This window comes from Lissotriton vulgaris, chromosome 3_2, assembly GCF_964263255.1.
Source record: "Lissotriton vulgaris chromosome 3_2, aLisVul1.2, whole genome shotgun sequence".
NCBI lineage: Eukaryota > Metazoa > Chordata > Amphibia > Caudata > Salamandridae > Lissotriton > Lissotriton vulgaris.
The window spans coordinates 91,285,842-91,303,979 of record NC_141690.1 but is presented as its reverse complement, the minus strand read 5'-3'; the positions used below and the strand labels follow the sequence as shown (position 1 = coordinate 91,303,979).

At 42.7% G+C, this 18,138-nt stretch overlaps 1 protein-coding gene across 3 annotated transcripts in view; it reads left to right on the top strand.

Moving 5' to 3' along the window:
* SLIT2 (slit guidance ligand 2) overlaps positions 1-18,138 on the top strand; it is a 650,203-nt gene that overhangs the window by 481,603 nt on the left and 150,462 nt on the right. For all 3 annotated transcript variants that reach the window (XM_086964039.1, XM_086964038.1, XM_086964040.1), the window contains exons 18-20: positions 5,185-5,328; positions 11,943-12,109; positions 12,999-13,131. In XM_086964039.1, coding sequence (XP_086820165.1) covers positions 5,185-5,328; positions 11,943-12,109; positions 12,999-13,131 — 444 coding nt within the window. The remainder of the gene's footprint in view (positions 1-5,184; positions 5,329-11,942; positions 12,110-12,998; positions 13,132-18,138) is intronic.

The window sequence follows — 18,138 nt, the reverse complement described above, 5'->3', positions numbered from 1 at the left end:
TGGCAACAAAGGCTTTAATCGCTAAGTGCAGCTTTCCCCTGGCAATGAGGAAAGAGCAGCTTCAGGGTTTAGCCAGGGCAATATCTCTTAAGCGACGTCCGTGCAGAACTCCTTAGAAACCAGTAGAGCAGGTCGGAGGTCATTTTGGTAACTTTGTTAATTCTTGAAGGTCACACACAAAAGGCACGTGCTTGGGTTACCAACCGCACATTGGTCATTTACGAGAAGTGGGATTTGCATAAATAAGCAGGGACAACCATATAGATCTGCATGGGAATATTGTCGCCATGCAACCCCAGACCACTCTGAAGAGATGCCACCTCATCTTCTAGGTCACGTCTCGCAGGTAACTCCCCAGATATTGCGCAAACACCATCGTTTCGTAAATATGGAGGAAGTAACATTTTAGAGCCACTTCCAGATTGAGCTGGTTGAAGGCCTGTATCGTGTAATGTTGTGTCTGGATTGTCTTCACCTCCTGTTGTGGCTTCCTTCCTTTAATCACTTCATGTCGACTATTCTCACATCTTCATCTATTTTTCATCCTTAACCCATTCGTCCTTCACTCCTCCTACTCGTGCATTGTCATCTACCTTTCACTCACCATCATGTTTGTCCCTTATCACTTGAACTGGGTGATTATCGAGTTCTTTCTATTTTGGCATAATTACTGATTACTTGCTTTATGCACAATGCTTAGGCATAACCTCTACAACAATAAATCCATATATATTGAACAAATAATTTGCTTATTTATAAATGGCAGAATTCGAAATTAGTATAAATCACATTACTTGCTTATAAAACTTCATTACAAAAATGCAAACAGCCATCACAAGAATCGCCTCGTTTTAACACAGTTTATTTCCCAATATGGTATACTGTGCTGGCAGTGGAAGAACTGGACTGTATTTTTCTAGAGTCGGTACGGGCCTCCTAGCAGAGCTGAGCGGGGAGTCCTGGCAGTGGGTTGAACCTGACAGACGCTCACCACTCACCGCCACCATTGCCGAAAGAGCTGTCGGTAGTGCAGGGCGCTGTCTCCTGTCGCTGCTGCCCATTGCACAATGAAGGCCTATTGTAAACGAAGCAAGCCCGCGTGGCTGTGGTCCTTCTAGAGGCTGAGCATGAATGAACCAGGCCTTGCATGGACCATAAAGTAGGCAATATTTTGGTTAAGCATAAACAATTCATCCTGACAATGACAGCTGGGCTTCACCGGCCACCTCAACCCCTCACCCATCTGTACAGACAACTAAAACCAGGTTTCTTCCCTAATGCTGTTGAAAAGGGGATGTTGTTCTGTTCTTCTCTTCAATTACAGTTTATGCATTCCTCTTCTCTGATCTAATTATAAGAGCCCTACTTGATATCCTGTCAGAGCCCCCATGGCCTACAGAAGCATAAGACTTTGTTTCACCTGCTCACATTCACAGTGGGATGCTTCAACTTCACATTTCCTGCCGGCTCCCACTCCCCCAAGGCCAGTTACCCTATTGCATGGTCTTGTTTCTTCCACACTCAACTCATATGTCTCACTCACAAAAATAACAAATCAGCGCCCTTAGAAATGCTTCGCTTGGGAGTCGCGGGTTTCCAAGGGTACCACTGGCAATGTTGTGACATTTTTGGACTTTGCTGTTTCCTAAGACAGAGCGGCGCACACAGAACAATTCCACCTTGGGGGGAGGCAGCACTGCTGTCCAATCGTACAATTGACCTTTGTTTTATTCAGCTCTCCTCAGACTGGCAGCTAGAATGTTGGAAAGGAAGATGGGAGTGGAGCAGTGGGCTTTATTTGTTTACCACCACTCTTTCTCATGCACTAGGCTCTCCAGGGCTCCGAGTATGATGAGCCTCCATAGTAATAACGTGTGTTACCCTTTCTGCGCATTCGTGAGACTTCACTCGCTGTACCTAGTGTCTCGCTGTTAAGGAGTCAGGTGGGCCTAAGCAGGTCTTTTTTGGGCTGTTTCTTTTAGTATTTTTATGAAGGTGTTGGGTAGATACCCTTTTCTTTTTCGTTTAAGCGGGAGATATTTTACACGCTTTATCCTTTCACTTTACCCAGCTGTCAGTACTCAGAAGCGATGTCTCCATGGCCATATCAGCACAGCCTACTCTGGTAGTAAGAAGCTGCTATGGGAACCAAACAATAAAAAAACCAAAAATCACTGTTTTTAATAACGTTCCAACTTAAGACACAGGTAAAATAATGTTCTAAAAAGAATAGTATATCTGATTAACCTCCCCATTCGGTCTTTTTGGGAAGGCGCGGCTAAATATGATGGAAATACCTTATCTCCTGTTTTGACCACAATATGTCAGAAAATAGTGTAAGACTACCAGATCCAGTGATATTATCACCGTCAACCATTTCTGCAATATTGTAAACGTGTCCATACATTGTGAGGCACACACACTTTTATGGCAGTCTTTTCTCCGAATTTCCTTCCGGTGAAAATGGCCACCTCTAATAATTTTCTCAAGGAGTGCACCATCCCTGGGGTTTCCACCTGTGTAGCCAGATCGGCTTCCAATAATCACCAGCCATATTTAAATGCTCTCAGGGAAAATTTGTCGGGAGCCTGATTACTGGACATTTTTTAGGTCTGGCTTCACGGGGCAGCTGCCTCAATACCTATTGTTTACAATAAATATAAACCAAGCTTTTAACCCCTTCCATGCTGATGACGGAATCGCTCCGTCATCAGCTACAGTTGAGCTGTGCTGATGACGGAGCGGTTCCGTCATGGCCCGGCCGCCGCGCCTGCGCGGCGCTGATTTCGCGCCTGCGCGGGCGTTCTAAAGAGCGGGGCGGGTCATGACGGAACCGCTCCGTCACCAGCACAGCTCAACTGTAGCTGGTGACGGAGCGGTTCTGTCACCAGCATGCGGCGGCCGCGCGGCCGCCCCGCCCCTTTAGCGCTGCGGCGGAATAGCCGCCGCAGCGAAGGGGTTAAATCTACCCTCTTCAACAACATCATTGAGATTTCGAGACACAAATATTAGATCAGCTCAAGACTATACATTTCTCATCTAATGCTATTAGCTATGTGGCGTATCATTCCGCATCCAATGAACTGGTTCCATTGTGAGGCATGGAGAACTATTTTACGTCTGAAAAGTACACCCAATCGTCACAGTTTTTTCCCATTCAATTCTTGATCTTATGCCTGTGTTGTAAAAAAATTACAGTAATTTTCTGTTATTTGTTTTTATTGCAAAACAAAGATGTTCACTTTATGTAAAAACACATGCTTTTCCAAGGACTCCAAAGGGTAAACTTGCCTGGAGACTGGGGCAAAGGCAGTATATCTGACTTATAACTAATAGTGCAAGCCTGAATAATTGGCTTTGCCAACACTTCTTTCAATTCTGGAGCAAGCCTGTACATTTGCATTGAGGAGTTTAGACTTTATCACAAATGTAAGAAGGATAACCTGCAGAGACAATGTTACTTCACGTATCTCCACATGTATTTGCGTTTGGCTTTCACCCGCTCAGTACTGTTGCTGGTGAAGTATCCCGTTTTCCCCCCAAAATGTGATGCAGAAATGAGAGCATCACTTTAAGTCCACTTAAGGGGAAAAATGAATGCCAACTATGGGCTCGATTATGATTGTGGTGATTCCGCATCCTCCGGGCCGGTGGAAGCCACCGCCGGCCTGGAGGATGCGGAATCACCACTGCGGCCCTTCAAAACACCCACCGCCAGATTAGGATGGCGGTGGGATCAGCGGCGGACGGCAGGTCTGGGGGGCCCTTGTGGGCCTCCTGGGTGTCGGGGGGTGGGGGGTGCAAATGGAAAGCATGCATATTTAACCTTGCGGCGGGTGCTGCTTAAAGCAATGCGGTCACATCCTAATTTGCACGGAGGGACCGCCGCTGCCCCTGTGGACGGTCCCTCCACCTTGGGGGTGGCGGACGGACGCTGGTCCGTCCGCCATCCTAATAGGCCCCTAAGGTAGCATTCACATTTTCCCAAAACTCTCATAACTATGGCACTTTAAATCAGTTTGTCTCTGTAAAGAAAATGTTTTATTCATGGAGTTCTAGCCAAAGAAATGAGTGTCTTATCCACTAATTATCCTGGTTAACAATGACTGGCTTTCATTTTGCACAATTACAGATGCACTATTCCTTCTCATTGAAAAATGGCTATTAAGTTTGATTTGCAGACTCCTGCCCCATTAATATCAGTAAGGCGAAACAGTGTATGTGACTCCATCGGAAGAGGCTGTGCATGCATGAAATGGAGGCCTCAGAATACTTGACTAACATATTTATTGTGTCCTAAATACTATTATGTAAAGAAATATCACCTCGTTGGGGTAATTTTAAATAATTCCACCTAGTGGTATTATATTTGTGTAATTGATACTTAAGTAACAGTATTTATGTCAAACCATATTTGTTACTATGTCCTTCAGGCATATAAACTCTGTGCATTTGCAATCTGAGAATGCCAACTTGTGAAGGGCATTGAGAAACATGCAGAACACTGTCTTCATCCCTCAGTGCCAACAACCCACATTTACAGACTGGAAACTGTCCCTCAGGGATGGCATCCATCTTTCAAATGGATATAAAGCTCTCTCTGTATCCAGTCAGTGGTTTGCACATGCAGTTGAAGTTGCAAACCATTTATATATGACATTACGATTTTGAAGGAGGGAGGATAACCACACGTTCATGCCGCCTCCTACTTCGGAATCGCAGCGAGTTGCAAAGTTTGCACTGCGAGTTGGACAGACTTCCCTGCCTCAAAATGATGTTTGAGTACATTGTGACTTGTGGTTTAGAAAGCCTGTGATTTTGCAAATCGCAGACTTTATAACAAGAAATAACTTAGAAAATCAGGCACTATGGTTTGCAAAATAGGTAGGAAAGAGTTAAACGTGTCAAAAATGCAAGCCTTTTGATGTGCCGTTTAATTTGCATGTTCAGCAACATTGGTAAATTTCTTTTGTAAGTGATTAACACCTGTCTCTGAAGAAATGTAATCAAAAAAGAAAGCACATGGAAATTCTATTTACTGCATGTGTAGTCTCTTTGTAGCCTTTGTGGTTATACCCTGCCTAGCGACACTGTGACCTGCCAGCATGAGTCTGTTTATTGTGTTTATGCTTCTGACTAATGTTGATCTCGTTAACAATCAATGATCTTTTTGTCTCTTCCCAGGATGCTAAGAAGCAATCGCATTAGCTGTGTCAGCAACGACAGCTTCACAGGGCTGAGTTCTGTGCGCTTGCTCTCCTTGTACGACAACCAGATCACGACAGTAGCGCCTGGTGCCTTCGACACGCTCCATTCGCTGTCCACGCTGTAAGTACCATGTTGCAGGGCCTGGCCTGAGGACAATAGCCATCTCTTTCCTTTCATACCTGGGTGATTATGTGTATTCGTACACCACCCATTGCCATCGTTACAACGTTAAGGAATGTTCACACCCTTTCGTTCATATTTGGGAACCCATCACTGGATTGAGTCTTTTGTTTGGATGTACCCAAGATTTGTGTTAAAATCTTCAAGACACAAATGAAATGCAAATTGAGGATGACCAGAAGTAGTTTAAATGTTCTCCTTTTTGTTTTGATGCAAAGTTACTGTAAGCGAGGAAAGCACTATATTTTGCTTGACAGTAGATGTATGCTACACATATTACTTCTGAAAATGTCCCATAATTGCATTCACGACAAGTGGGTACATCAAAAATCAGACCTAGGGCTGAGAAGCAGACATGCTTTAATCAGCCAAGGCCGCTGAACAGGACAGTGGTAGCTGTGCCTCTTGTGTAAGGCTAGCATGAGGTCGGTAACCAAACAATGAGGCAAGCCCTAAATGATGGAGATGGAAAAGGTAATGGTCAAGATTGAGTGAAGCCAGTGGTTAGCTGTGCATTTGGATCAGTGAACCTAAGGGTGTGTAGGCAATGTTGAAGCAGTGCTGGAGGTCCCAAAATTGATTGGTATTGAGGTTATCTCTGCTAATGAATCAGAGTGAAAGGTTTGTGTTACAAGACTTGTAGACATTTTGTGAGTCCACAGGAAATATGGCAACTATAAGGAAAAGAAAAGTCTACTACCAAACTGCTCATCATTGTTAAAACTATTTTCATTACACATCTGGAGAACGATAAAGACATATTTGAGACAGCCTAAGGAATTAGTACAGTGTTTGTACCATAATCATGTGAAAACAGATTATAACATCTTCTATTCGCCGGAGCATAGTCTTTGGGTGTATGCATCTCTGTAGGTAATTAACTCTTTGTGTGAAAATGTATGTATGCACAAAGCAGGGAATGCAAACCCCATATTCCACCACAGCTGGAGGATGCCAGAATTATTTTTAACCTGTAGTAAAACCTGAGGCAGAAACCTGAGAGTCATACCAATCAATGATAATCATTTTTTGCTTTTTGTATACCGCTTCATCCTTCCTTTTTGCCATTTCTAAGCACTGTAAATACTTCTGTTTTACTGCATTTAAACATTTGGCTGCAGAATAACTTCCCTTTAAGTTTCACATGCTGTTACTGTGGAACGACAACAGTTATCCTGAGGTAATCCCTCTAATCACAGCCTGGTTGACACGTGGTTCCTTCAGTGCTGCCTCAGCTGTAATCAAAGAGCAACAGTTCATGATAAAGATGCTGACTTGCACAAGATTTACACTTTCATTTCAGACCAGTAATTCCAATAAATTCAATCTAGGTCGAACCTCAGCCCTTGCCACCCAGCATGTCAAGGTGTGCTTCCCATGTGTGTGTCTTGCAACCATTCATGGTTTGTATTTTGTGTGAAATTGTTGCACGTTGCCCGCAGGTCTGAAACTGGGATCCAGAGTCCATAGAATGGTGTTTGGACAAAATGTCGAGTAAAAAATATCTAAGAGGAAAATATTGCCCCAAAAAATATTGTGATTCAAAAATATCATGATATTGAAATCATTGTCAAGAATATCATTTTTTAAATAAATACTATTGTTTTCAATATCGTTTTTAATATAGTTTTCAGTAATATCGTTGTAAACAATATTGCTTTTAATTTGTTTTAGTTGATATATTAAGTTTAGGTCTTAGCACTGTTGGTGTAATAGTTATTGATTTTATAAAATATAGTTTGTAATTTTAAGTGTTTGGGTTATTTTTTTTAAATATCAGTAATTTATAGTGCTTTAGCAGGTTGTTCGATTTGCAGGGCAATAGGGTGGTATGCCATTTAAATTTGATAGTTTTTTTTAATTTAATGGTAATTTGTTTTAGTTATGTAAAATATTTAGGGGCTTATTTTGATGTCGGGCGGAATTGTTACCACCCGACACCAACTCGGTCATGGGACCGACCGACACCCTGTCGGTGGTCCTGACTGACTCATTTCCATGCGACCAAACACTGTTCTGACGCATTATTCCTTTCCTCAATGGGAGCTCATGTTACAGCCATAAACCGGCCGTAACACAAGCTCCCAATGAGGAAAGGGAGGTGCAGTTCATACCTGCCACAAGGAGCAGGGATCAACAGGGGGACACCATAGGTACCCCCTCGGCTTCCAACTGAATGCCGTGCCCCAAAGGAGGCCCTGCTGGGGGCCCCCAAACATGCTTTCCAACATGGTTGCCATGCCCGACAGGCCAGCAACTATGTAATCAAGGGTGGATAGGCCCTCCCTTGAGATTACTGGCCGGATTATGACTGGCGGTTGGGCTCTCTGAGTCCGTTGGAAGCCAGCCAGAATGACCAGCAGGTTTACTTTCTATTGGCAAAAAATTAATTATATTAATATGTTTATTTATTATATTTAATATTGTTTCTGTTTTAAAGTATTCTATTTTTAATGTGTTTTTGTGGTATTAATATTTTACAATTTTCTATATTGGTGAAATTAATAGATTTTCTTATAGAATTGTGTTTGGTTGTTTTTTTATTGTTTGTATTTTGCATAGTATATATATTTGTATTCATTATTATATATGCTTTTTAAAGTACTAAATAATTTTTTTAAAAACATTTAAAAACTAAATTAATATAATGAATAATGTAAATTAAATAATTTTCTTTAATTGCCATACTATACATATATATGTTTCTATGGTTAAATAAATATATATAGCATTACATGCTTAGTGACATGTATTTACTTTACATGATATTAATTTTATATATTGTAGGTAAAATGTACTACTTTAAACTGCATTTACACTAAAAACTATATTTTAGTCTTTTTTGACGATATTTCAGTCGATAATATTTTTTCTGATGTTTTTGACATTTCCATTCTAAGTATAGAGAGACAATATTGTGGTAAACAATATTTTTGACACAATATTTTTGTCGACAATATTATTTACCATAGTATTGTGACATCGAATCCCTAGAACATGGTGTAAATCATGCATTTATGGCAATATCTTTTTTTTTTACTAGAATGCAAGAGCGATTCAGCCTATAAAATCCCCTGTGTTTGAAATACTAGACCAGAAAAACTGTCATCATGTGGAAATATTGTTTCGAAAACATTGTCAGAAATAAACCGTAGACGTACTTAATTTGTCATCCATTTGTCACTGTGCTTTAGCCAAAATATTGGCAACAAAGAACACCTTCGCATTAGCAGACTGCCAATACGTCTGTTAGAGGGTTTGTCTCCTCTACCTTTGTCCAATTCTTTTGGATACTAATGTGCACAGAATAGGGATGAGCAGTGGAAACGTAATAGCAACTGGCCATTAACAGCACCTTTCTCCAAGCCCATGGTAGTTTTCTCAACCCCTTTCCATCTTGGTCACCTAGACTTGGAAGTGCGCTTTTTATCCTTCAAAGGGTGGGAAATGAGTTTAATGAAGTACATTTGAGTTATACTGAGTTGCTTTATTGCCCTCAACGTGAAACCTGTGCTCTATTTCTATCAATAGCCAGAGGTGAAATATCTTAAATATAACAAAATAATGTAGGAAATACATAGGAAAAACAAACAAACCCCAGGCAATCTTATACTCCAATACCACTCTAGCATCCATAAACGCCTATAGGTAGCTAGATAGCTAAAAGCAGAACTTTACAAGATAATCACCACATTTCTGAACCCAAAATGTTCAACATCAAAAATCAACCTCACACAAAAACTGTTTTTCCATTTCTGACCACTTCCTCTCTAAAGACAAAGACACATATATATATCTTAACTTTAATACCAAAGAGGACCTAGAACTCAATCCACACATCTTCTTGAGGTCTAATCAAATTTCTTTAAGGATTCTGCTCTCTGTCAACCCTTGATCTACTGAGGACATTTTACCCTGGCAAACATCTGCGGCACATCAGAATCACCGGTGGGCCGTTGTCCCACTCATACAACCAATGAAATCCTCATTAATAGCTCAACTTCCTTTCAAACTAAAGATATCATCAACCACTCCCTAACATCTGAATATTCTTAGATTACCTCAAAACTGCCTACATCAAACAATTCTGAAAAAAACTTGCGCTGCCTCAGTGCACCCTATAATTTTCACATAATCTGTAAACAAATTGGTTGAACAAGCTACCTCAATACAACTATTACCCTACGTAGAAGATACTAATTTTCTTTCTGAAATTCAAACAGGATTCCACCCAGGTCAGAGCAAAGAATTGTCCCTTATTGTAACTTTAGCCAGGGGACTCAAATGCAGTAGTTAGTGCACCTCTAGTGAATAATTCTGTCTCTTTTGAAATGGTTTATCTTCCCAGTTTGCTTTGGGTACTCGGCTCTATGGTTTACAAAGCACTGCCCTTCACTAGATTGCTTCCTTCCGCATTAAGAGATTCTTCCTTCTATATCTGCCTCCATCCTACTTTGGGCCTTTTCCTTTTCTCCTCTAACTAGCTTCCTGGCTTTGATGAGAGGATGTAGTAATATTTGTGATGTAACTGTTGAACTGTGAGTTGTGGGTTGTTAGGTATGGAGGAGATTGGTTGATCGTAACTGTGACCTGGGCCTCTCTGGCTGTTGTTTTGGGAGTAGCTGTTGTAGCATTTGCTGGAGGGGAAGACATGTGGAGGTTGAACCAGATGATAGCTTGATCAGTCCAGGACACTTGATATTCTGGTACCTGTGAGGAGGTTATGAAATGCAGGATTGTTGAGTGGTGGTCTAAAAATAAAGAAAAAGGACGTAAAGAATGATGTAGGAGGACATTTGCCAAGCAGCGATATACATTCTAGAGTAGCATATTTTACAATGGAATTTGTAGATGGAGAGTTTTTGTGGAAAATTAATTCTACTCCTCCCACTTTCTTTGTGGGTCAATTTCTGATGAGGATTTAGTGGCTAGCAGTTATTGCATGATGTAGCATTGGTTCTGCGTCATCATTTAGCCAAGTGTCAGTGAAAAGGTTTAGGTCGATTTTCGAATCTGAGAGCGTACTGTAGACATTAGAATACTTCTTCTTTAGAGATCTTGCATTGAAGAGTCCACTGGAGAGTTCAGTTTGCTTTGAAGGAAACAAAGGGATTGCATTAGGCAAAATGGTTAGTTGGGATAGTGGGAATGGAGACTTTCTCTGAGTCAAGCAGGGTTAGAAATAATATTACAGAACTGGGAAGGAGAGGAGGAGGAGTTGTTGGTGAAGGAAAAAGGGTGAGTTGGAAAGGCCGGTTCTCCCTACTCTTTTCTATCTTGTAAAAGCACTCACTCCTTCCTTTTTCAATTTTTCCTTTCACATGTTTCTAGAGGGGGAAGCTATCTACGAAGTATTTTCTGATACCAGTAAATATAGGCTTCTGGGTGATCACTACATTTTGTAGCTCCCTTGCAAGGCTCCTAGCCCCTACACTTACAGTGGTAGAAAGTTCACCATATTGGCGGACTCACCAGCATCTCAATATCTGTTAATCATTATAAAATTTCGTGGATTTGGAATTTACTATTGGAAATGCCTCTATTAGCGCCACTAAAGCCTACTTAAATGTGCAATACAATTTATGAAATGAGACCTATATATTTTCATCTTAAAAGTCAACTTATTAAAGTTCCTTTGAAATGTGAAGTTTACACCTTTCAGAATATCTTTACATTTGATAGATGTTGATAATTTGTTTTTCATTTGGTACCATTTCAAGGACCACTGAAAGTCCAACCACCATCTTGTCGTATTTGAGGGGAGCAACAAGTGGAAAACACAACCATTATCCCACGTAAAATATGATATTTTCAGCAATTTACTAATTGGGGAATGTTCAAAGAGGCAGCATGTTTACGCATACGAGGACTGAACAAATGTATGCTGGAGTGCAGACGCGTCAAAAAAAACTGAGACTTGAAAGTCAATTCCTTATCATAATTGGCATGTTATGGATTAGGCTGCCTGCCCAGAAGAAAAACCTATTCCTGAAAACGATATGCAGATAGCGAGAGTAGTTTATAAAATTGTCATTGTCTGATTAAAATCCAAAATTATGAAGTTAACTGCCTCATCTCTATATTAAACATTGCATTACCAATGTTTGATGGTTTGACAGCAAGTCGGATCTCTGACAAAATAAAATCACCTTTCAATGAGGTCATTAAGAAAAAAGATTGCACATTCTTTTTTTGTCGTTTATTTGCCCATTTAAGAATGCAGTTATGTTGTGCTTTGTGTAACTTGAAGGATAATTGTTTTGAATTACAGATGGGTGAAATGTCATACAGTACAGTTAAAATATCCATAATAAAAATGTATAAGACAAGGCTTTCTCAAGGACACACCCTTTTTTATAATGGTCATTTTTGAGAGGCACTAGTTACTTTTTGGTATTAAAGTGACCCTCGCCCAATGACTTGTTTGCATGTGATAAAAGGCTTCTCTTATGTAGGGAATGTCCTAAGTTTGCACCGCCATTTCTTACTTTCTCCTGCAAACTCCTGCATATCATTTGGGGTGAATTATGGCTTGCCTGCTTGTGTTTTCTCAGGAACCTCCTGGCCAATCCTTTTAACTGCAACTGCCACCTGGCGTGGTTAGGAGATTGGCTTAGGAAGAAACGGATCGTCACTGGAAACCCCCGCTGCCAAAAGCCCTACTTCCTGAAGGAGATCCCCATCCAGGATGTGGCCGTCCAGGACTTCACGTGCGATGACGGTGAGCGCTCGCAGCATCTGATCTGCCCTAACATGGCGGACAAAGCCCTGTCGGGGCCCTTTGAGGCCAAATATGAACTTCACCATTGTTGATGTTTCTGAGAGGAGGCAGGGGCGGCCTTAGGCATGTGCAAGATGTGCACCTGCACAGGGCCACCAAATCCCTTGGGCCACCACACCAATATATATCCTTAATATAATAATCCTCTGAGGATGGATACATATTTGCGTGGCGGCCCTGGGCAGGGATTTGGGAGCCTCCAGCTCTATTCCACTTCCAAACACCCTGACCCCCCCCTTCACTGGTCTATGCGCTCCGCCCGGACCCCCTCTTTCAGGGGCCCCTACCTACGCTTCCTGCCCAGGGCCGCCATGAGCCTAGAGCCGCCCCTGGAGGAGGGGCAGCAGCGGTGCTGACGTACAGTCCATCACTGATTAGAATTGGAAGGAAAAAGTCCACGGGGGACTTGTGTGTTTATTCCAAGAATTTCTAGTCATTAAAAAAGTCTCCACGTGTGCATTGAACTGGGATTCATTGTATTTCCACTGCATGTTGTAGTGTGCGACCTCAAAATAGGGTGTCATTTCAAGCCAGAAGAAATCAACTGCTTCTGGTGAATTAAGTGATCGTTCATAACAAAGAACAAATACTGTTGGGTAAATTAGTTTAATACATGTAATGGCAGTTCCTACCCCAGTACAGACTGGTCTAATTATATCTGTCACAGAGATGGGAGTTGGAGCAAATACTTTCTTCGTTTTTTATAGCGCTGAATAGTACTATGGCTCCGAAGGAAATATAGCGTTTTATATACCACCACAGCTAATAAATAGTTTGTTATCAGCTGAGAAAAACGTATTTTTCTGTCTGTTTTTGTTCCACAAACCAGGAAATGATGACAACAGCTGCTCTCCGATGTCGCGCTGCCCTGTGGAGTGTACCTGCCTGGACACTGTTGTCCGCTGCAGCAACAAAGGTCTCAAGGCCATGCCCAAAGGAATCCCCAAAGATGTGACCGAGCTGTGAGTAGCCACGTTCATTGATGCCAGAGTGGGGGGAATAGAGGCTAGATTGGCACTGTCTCCATGAACATCAGCCAGTGTATAAACGTTTAAAGTAATTCACCTTACGCTAACAGTTACCACACACCACAGTAACCACAAACCACATGACGTTCTCATAGACGTCTCCCTATTTTTCGAATCATGAGATTTCATAAGATGAAGTAATGCATTCTGGTAGTGTTGTCCTGGTTTCTTTCAGCTGAGCATACTGAATGTAGGCAACCGATGCTAATGGCATGATGTTACTCAAGAGTACTAGCGTGCCCTAGAATCAGGGCACGCGAGCCGCAAAGGCATTTCAGGCCAAAATTATAAATGTTTAGAGTCGAGAATGACTGGGTTAACGTCTGCGAAGTATTCACCAAAGAATATCACTGAAGTGTAAATCCATGTATTTCTTAATTGTACACCACACCTGAATACAATTCTGCAGGAATAGCTCGCACGGAAAGGATGGATAGTGAACATAATTAGGCATTACCTGTTATGTGAATTTGTGAGCATCCCAAAACCTCTGAGCATTCACAAACTGCCCTCCTATTCTGTCCTACCCTGGAAACGGTGAAAAGGAAAGGGGATTCTCTACAGAGAAAAATGTTTAGCCCACGTAGTGGAAACATTTATAATTGCACAGTTGGGCTACCTTTTCCAATGCAGAATAGTGCTCTATGTACAATTCTGCTGCATTAGGACAAGTGTAGAAAAAGTCACTTTTAGATGCACTACTGGGAATGTCTCGAACTGGTAAAATGTCATAAATCGGCATCCGTACAGCAGCAGCTCCTCTGCTAAGGAGGAAGAGCATCGTCCCAAAGTTAAAATAAAATTATAATAACACCATGTTATTATCATTTTATTTTTCCCTAGTGGCTCTGCAGATGTGGGTGCGGCTGGGCTGCTCAAAGAGCAGAGGGAGGAGTGGTGGGCAGGATGGTTTGGTCGGCCGTCTTGGGCCGGCCAAACAGTCATGCACACTTAGCATGTTTTCCATCCGGTTGTATTGCACAGCCTGGGTGGAGAACATGCACAGTCTCCCAGCCCCGTCTGAGAGCCGAACCAGGGCTCACAGACCAATCACAACGCTGCGGTCATGCTGGTGACTGCAGCGTTGTGATTGGCTAGGGGAGTCTGGGAGCCTGGGTGCTTCCTGTTTCCTGTGTCATGGACAGAAGGACAGAGGAGATGCCGCCACCAAGAAGGTATGTTACATTTTCTTTGTTCCATTTTCTTCCTTTTTTTTATAATTCCCCTCCCCGCCCCATTGCTACTGACCCGAAGCAGCCACTACAGCTTCTGTATACTGGAGTACAGGTAAACATATACGGTTCCCAGTTTTAATTGAGCCCTTGGATTCATCTGGTTACCCTGTCAGACATCCCAGAATAATGAAAAAGATAGTCAACATCTCAGTGGTGTTGATGCTTAATCATCAATCAGCTTAATAAGTGAGGGCCCTTTTTCAAGATTCATAAAACAATTGTAGTAGAATGCGTGAAAAGTTACACATGCAGATTTCCAGTCACACTGTTGCACCTGTCATCTGACTTTAAAAGGCTGCTTTTTCATGTGTGTACATATGTTTGTGTGAGGGTCGAGGGTTGTAATATCCTGGTTTTGTGTCTGATTAATAATCCTGCCAGCTTAGAATGTGGTATGAGTGAATGCTCTGTGTGCCTTGTAGATGCTCTGCAGTTTGTAGGTGGTGGAAGTATAAGCTCAAGAAAGAGATTACCAGATCCTGGTTGTTAGACCTGGCATCCTTGGTGTTGTTTCCATTGTCCCTTTGCCTCTCCCTCCTGTATTTTTGATGTTATGCTAGACTTCGTTTTTTCTAGTTTATGTACTCTGGGCACTTTACCACTGCTGATCACTGCTAAAGTGCAAGTGCTCGCTGAGTAAATTGTAATTCTGATAGGTTCTCCATGATTGGCATATTTGATTTACTGTTAAGTCCATAGTAAAGGACACTGTGTGCCCAGGGCCTGTAAATCAAATGCTACTAGTGGGTCTGCAGCACTGATTTTGCCACACCCAGGAGAAGCCCTGTAAACCTGTCTCAGGAGTGCCATTGCAGTGTCTGAGTGCGGTTTTAAACTGTCACGTCGTCCTGGCAAATGCCAGCCAACTGGACACTTGCCAGGCCCTAACCTTCCCTCCTACTACATGCAAGGCACCCCTAAGGAAGGCCCATGGTACCCAATGGGCAGTGTGCAGTGTATGTGAAAGGCAGGACATGTGCTGGTGTGTTTTACATGTCCTGATAGTTAAATACTGTCAATTTAGTGTTTTACTATTGCTAGGACCAGCTCTCTATAGACTATTATTGGAGGTGCCTTGTAACATTTTACAAGTGTAGCTTGCAATTGGAAACAGCTAGAGATTTGGAGTTTGGGATCTCAGAGCTCAGAATTAAAAAGCACATCTTTTTGTAAAGGTGTTTTTTAAGTTGTGTTAGACCATCATTGGCTTGTGTTTCCCTTGTATTTTTGCCTTTACCTCCTTTGTTTTTGCTATGTGTTGGACTTCGTTTCGCTGGTCTAGATGCTTTGGGCACTTTACCACTGCTCTTTAGTGCCAAAGGGCTGGTGCTCCCTTTGTAAGTTGTTGTTGTGGAATGGTGTTTCCATGATTGCTCTATTTGGTTTACTGTCAAGTCCCTGCACTGTGTGTGACCAGGGCCTGGAAACCAAATGCTTCTAGTTGGCTTCAAGCACTGATTTTGCCACCTACACAAGCAGCCTTGCAACCAGGTCTTAGGCCTGTCATTGCAGTGCCTGTGTGCAGTCTAATACTCACATGTCGACCTGGCAAGTGCACCTACTTGCCAGGCCCTAACCTTCCCTTTTCTTACATGTTAGTCACCCCTAAGGTAGGTCCAAGGTACCCCTGTTGGTAGGGTGCATGTGAAAGGTAGGACATGCCCTGATGTGTGTGGCATGTCCTGATAGTGAAATGCTGCCAATTTAGTTTTTCACTACTGTAAGGTATCTGTCCCATAGGATAGAATGGGGAGTTTGGCCATAACATTTTAAGAGCATTACTGCCCATGGGACCAAAAGAGGAAAATAATGTTTAATATGTCTGAACTCAGGGTGGATGTTAAGAGGCATCTTTTAGTGAGGGTGATTTTTACATTCTGGGTTTGAAATCCCACTTTTAGAAAGTGGGTACTTTTTGCCTAACCATCCAGTGTGCCTCTGCTAGGTTGTGTATTAACTATCTGCCTTTGGAGTTACAGGGGCTGGGGATGTGAATTCAGTTCAGACAGCCAGGCACGGCAGGGGCGGGTTAGGTGTGTCCTTCCTTTCCAAGGTGAGTCAGGGCTGGGCTGAATAGGCCTGGGCTGCATTCAGAGTAGTGGGAGGAGATTTCTTTTACACCTGAATGGGCCTGGTCTGCCTTACATAATGCTGTCTCCATCTCCTGCCATGAAGCTGCACCAGAGAGGTCATAACTGGTTTTGGCTGGGCAAAGAGCTTCTCTGCCACAGAGAGCAAATTATTTTGTATTAGAAAAAGAGGGGGGCAGACCACAGACTTTTAGATCACTTCTGGGAATCAAGAAGAAGCTTTGCCAAGGAGACAAGCTGGAAGAGGAGGAATACAGCTCTTGTGCTGGTCGCTGTCTGGGGTTGGCCTACAGTGGCTACTTTCTGGCAAGGAAAGGGAAAGGACTTTGCTGTGTGCTGTGTCCCCTGCTTGAGGAAGATCTCCATGGGCTTGAAGAAGAGCTTGCCTCCTGTTCTGAACTCTCAGGGACACAAAGACTTCACCCCCCAGCTCTCCTGAACTTCCTTGCTGGGAGTTCTGACCTGCCAAGAGGTGCCTGTAGCTGTTCTGGGCCTCTGGACGTTGTTCTGGCTGTTGGGAGCTGGAAAAGTAATGCAATGATGAGAAGCACGATGCATCCGTATCTGTTTCCGACGCATCGCTAAAGAAACCGACACAGCGCCTGTCCATGGCTCGAGAAATCGCCACACTCCACTTTGGGTCCACTGATCTCCGAAGTCCGAGATCACTGCACCGATTCCGATGTAAGCCCTGCTGTGCGGCTGCAAGAACCCATGCTTCGTCCCAGATCGTCACGCATTGCATCGAGGCACCAGGTCTCTCGCATCGTTGGGGGACGCAGTAAGAAACAGACGCATCATCTCCCCATGCAGTAAAAAACCGATGCATCACCTCCTCTCCATTAAGGAACCAACGCATCACCTCCCCTGCACAGCAGTAAGGAACCGACGCATCACCTCCCCCGAAGCAAGGAACCGGCGCATCACCTTCCCTGCATGTAAGCAAACAATGCATCACAATCCCTGCGACCCTTTTTGTTTGTGTGCGCAACGCATCCAAGGTACTTTGTATGAAAAGTGTTGCATCTGCAAATTGCTTTGAACAAAACTATTTCTACCATTTCAAAGACATATATTTACTACTGTATTGTGGATTTTTTTGTTTTGGTCTTGTTTGGTTTGGATAAAGATTACTTATTTTTCTAAACTGGTGTGACGTCCATTTGTAGTGTTTTCACTGTATTTCAGTATATGTTCACAAATGCTTTAGACACTGCCTCGGAGATAAGCCTGTCTGCTCATGCCAAGCTACCAAGGGAGTGAGCAGGGGTTATTTTAGATGTGTATCTCCCTTACCCTGACTAGGAAGAAGGGTCCCTACTTGGACAAAGGTACCTACCTCTGCCAACTATATGCCCCGATTTCTAACAAGTTGATTGTTTGAAAATGCCACTTTTAGAAAGTAGACATTTTCTTGCCTGCCTGTGGAATCAATGTCTGGTTTAAATTGACAGGGTCCTGTTTGTGCAGTAACTCTAGAATGATAGTCACACAGAGGGAGTTTAATTGTGCCCTGCATATCCTGATAGCCTATTATCAGGCTGATGGGCCTTCCTATGCTATAGTGTGAGAGGAGCTGTCCCCTGCACCTGAATAGGGCTGTTCTTGGCCTCTTA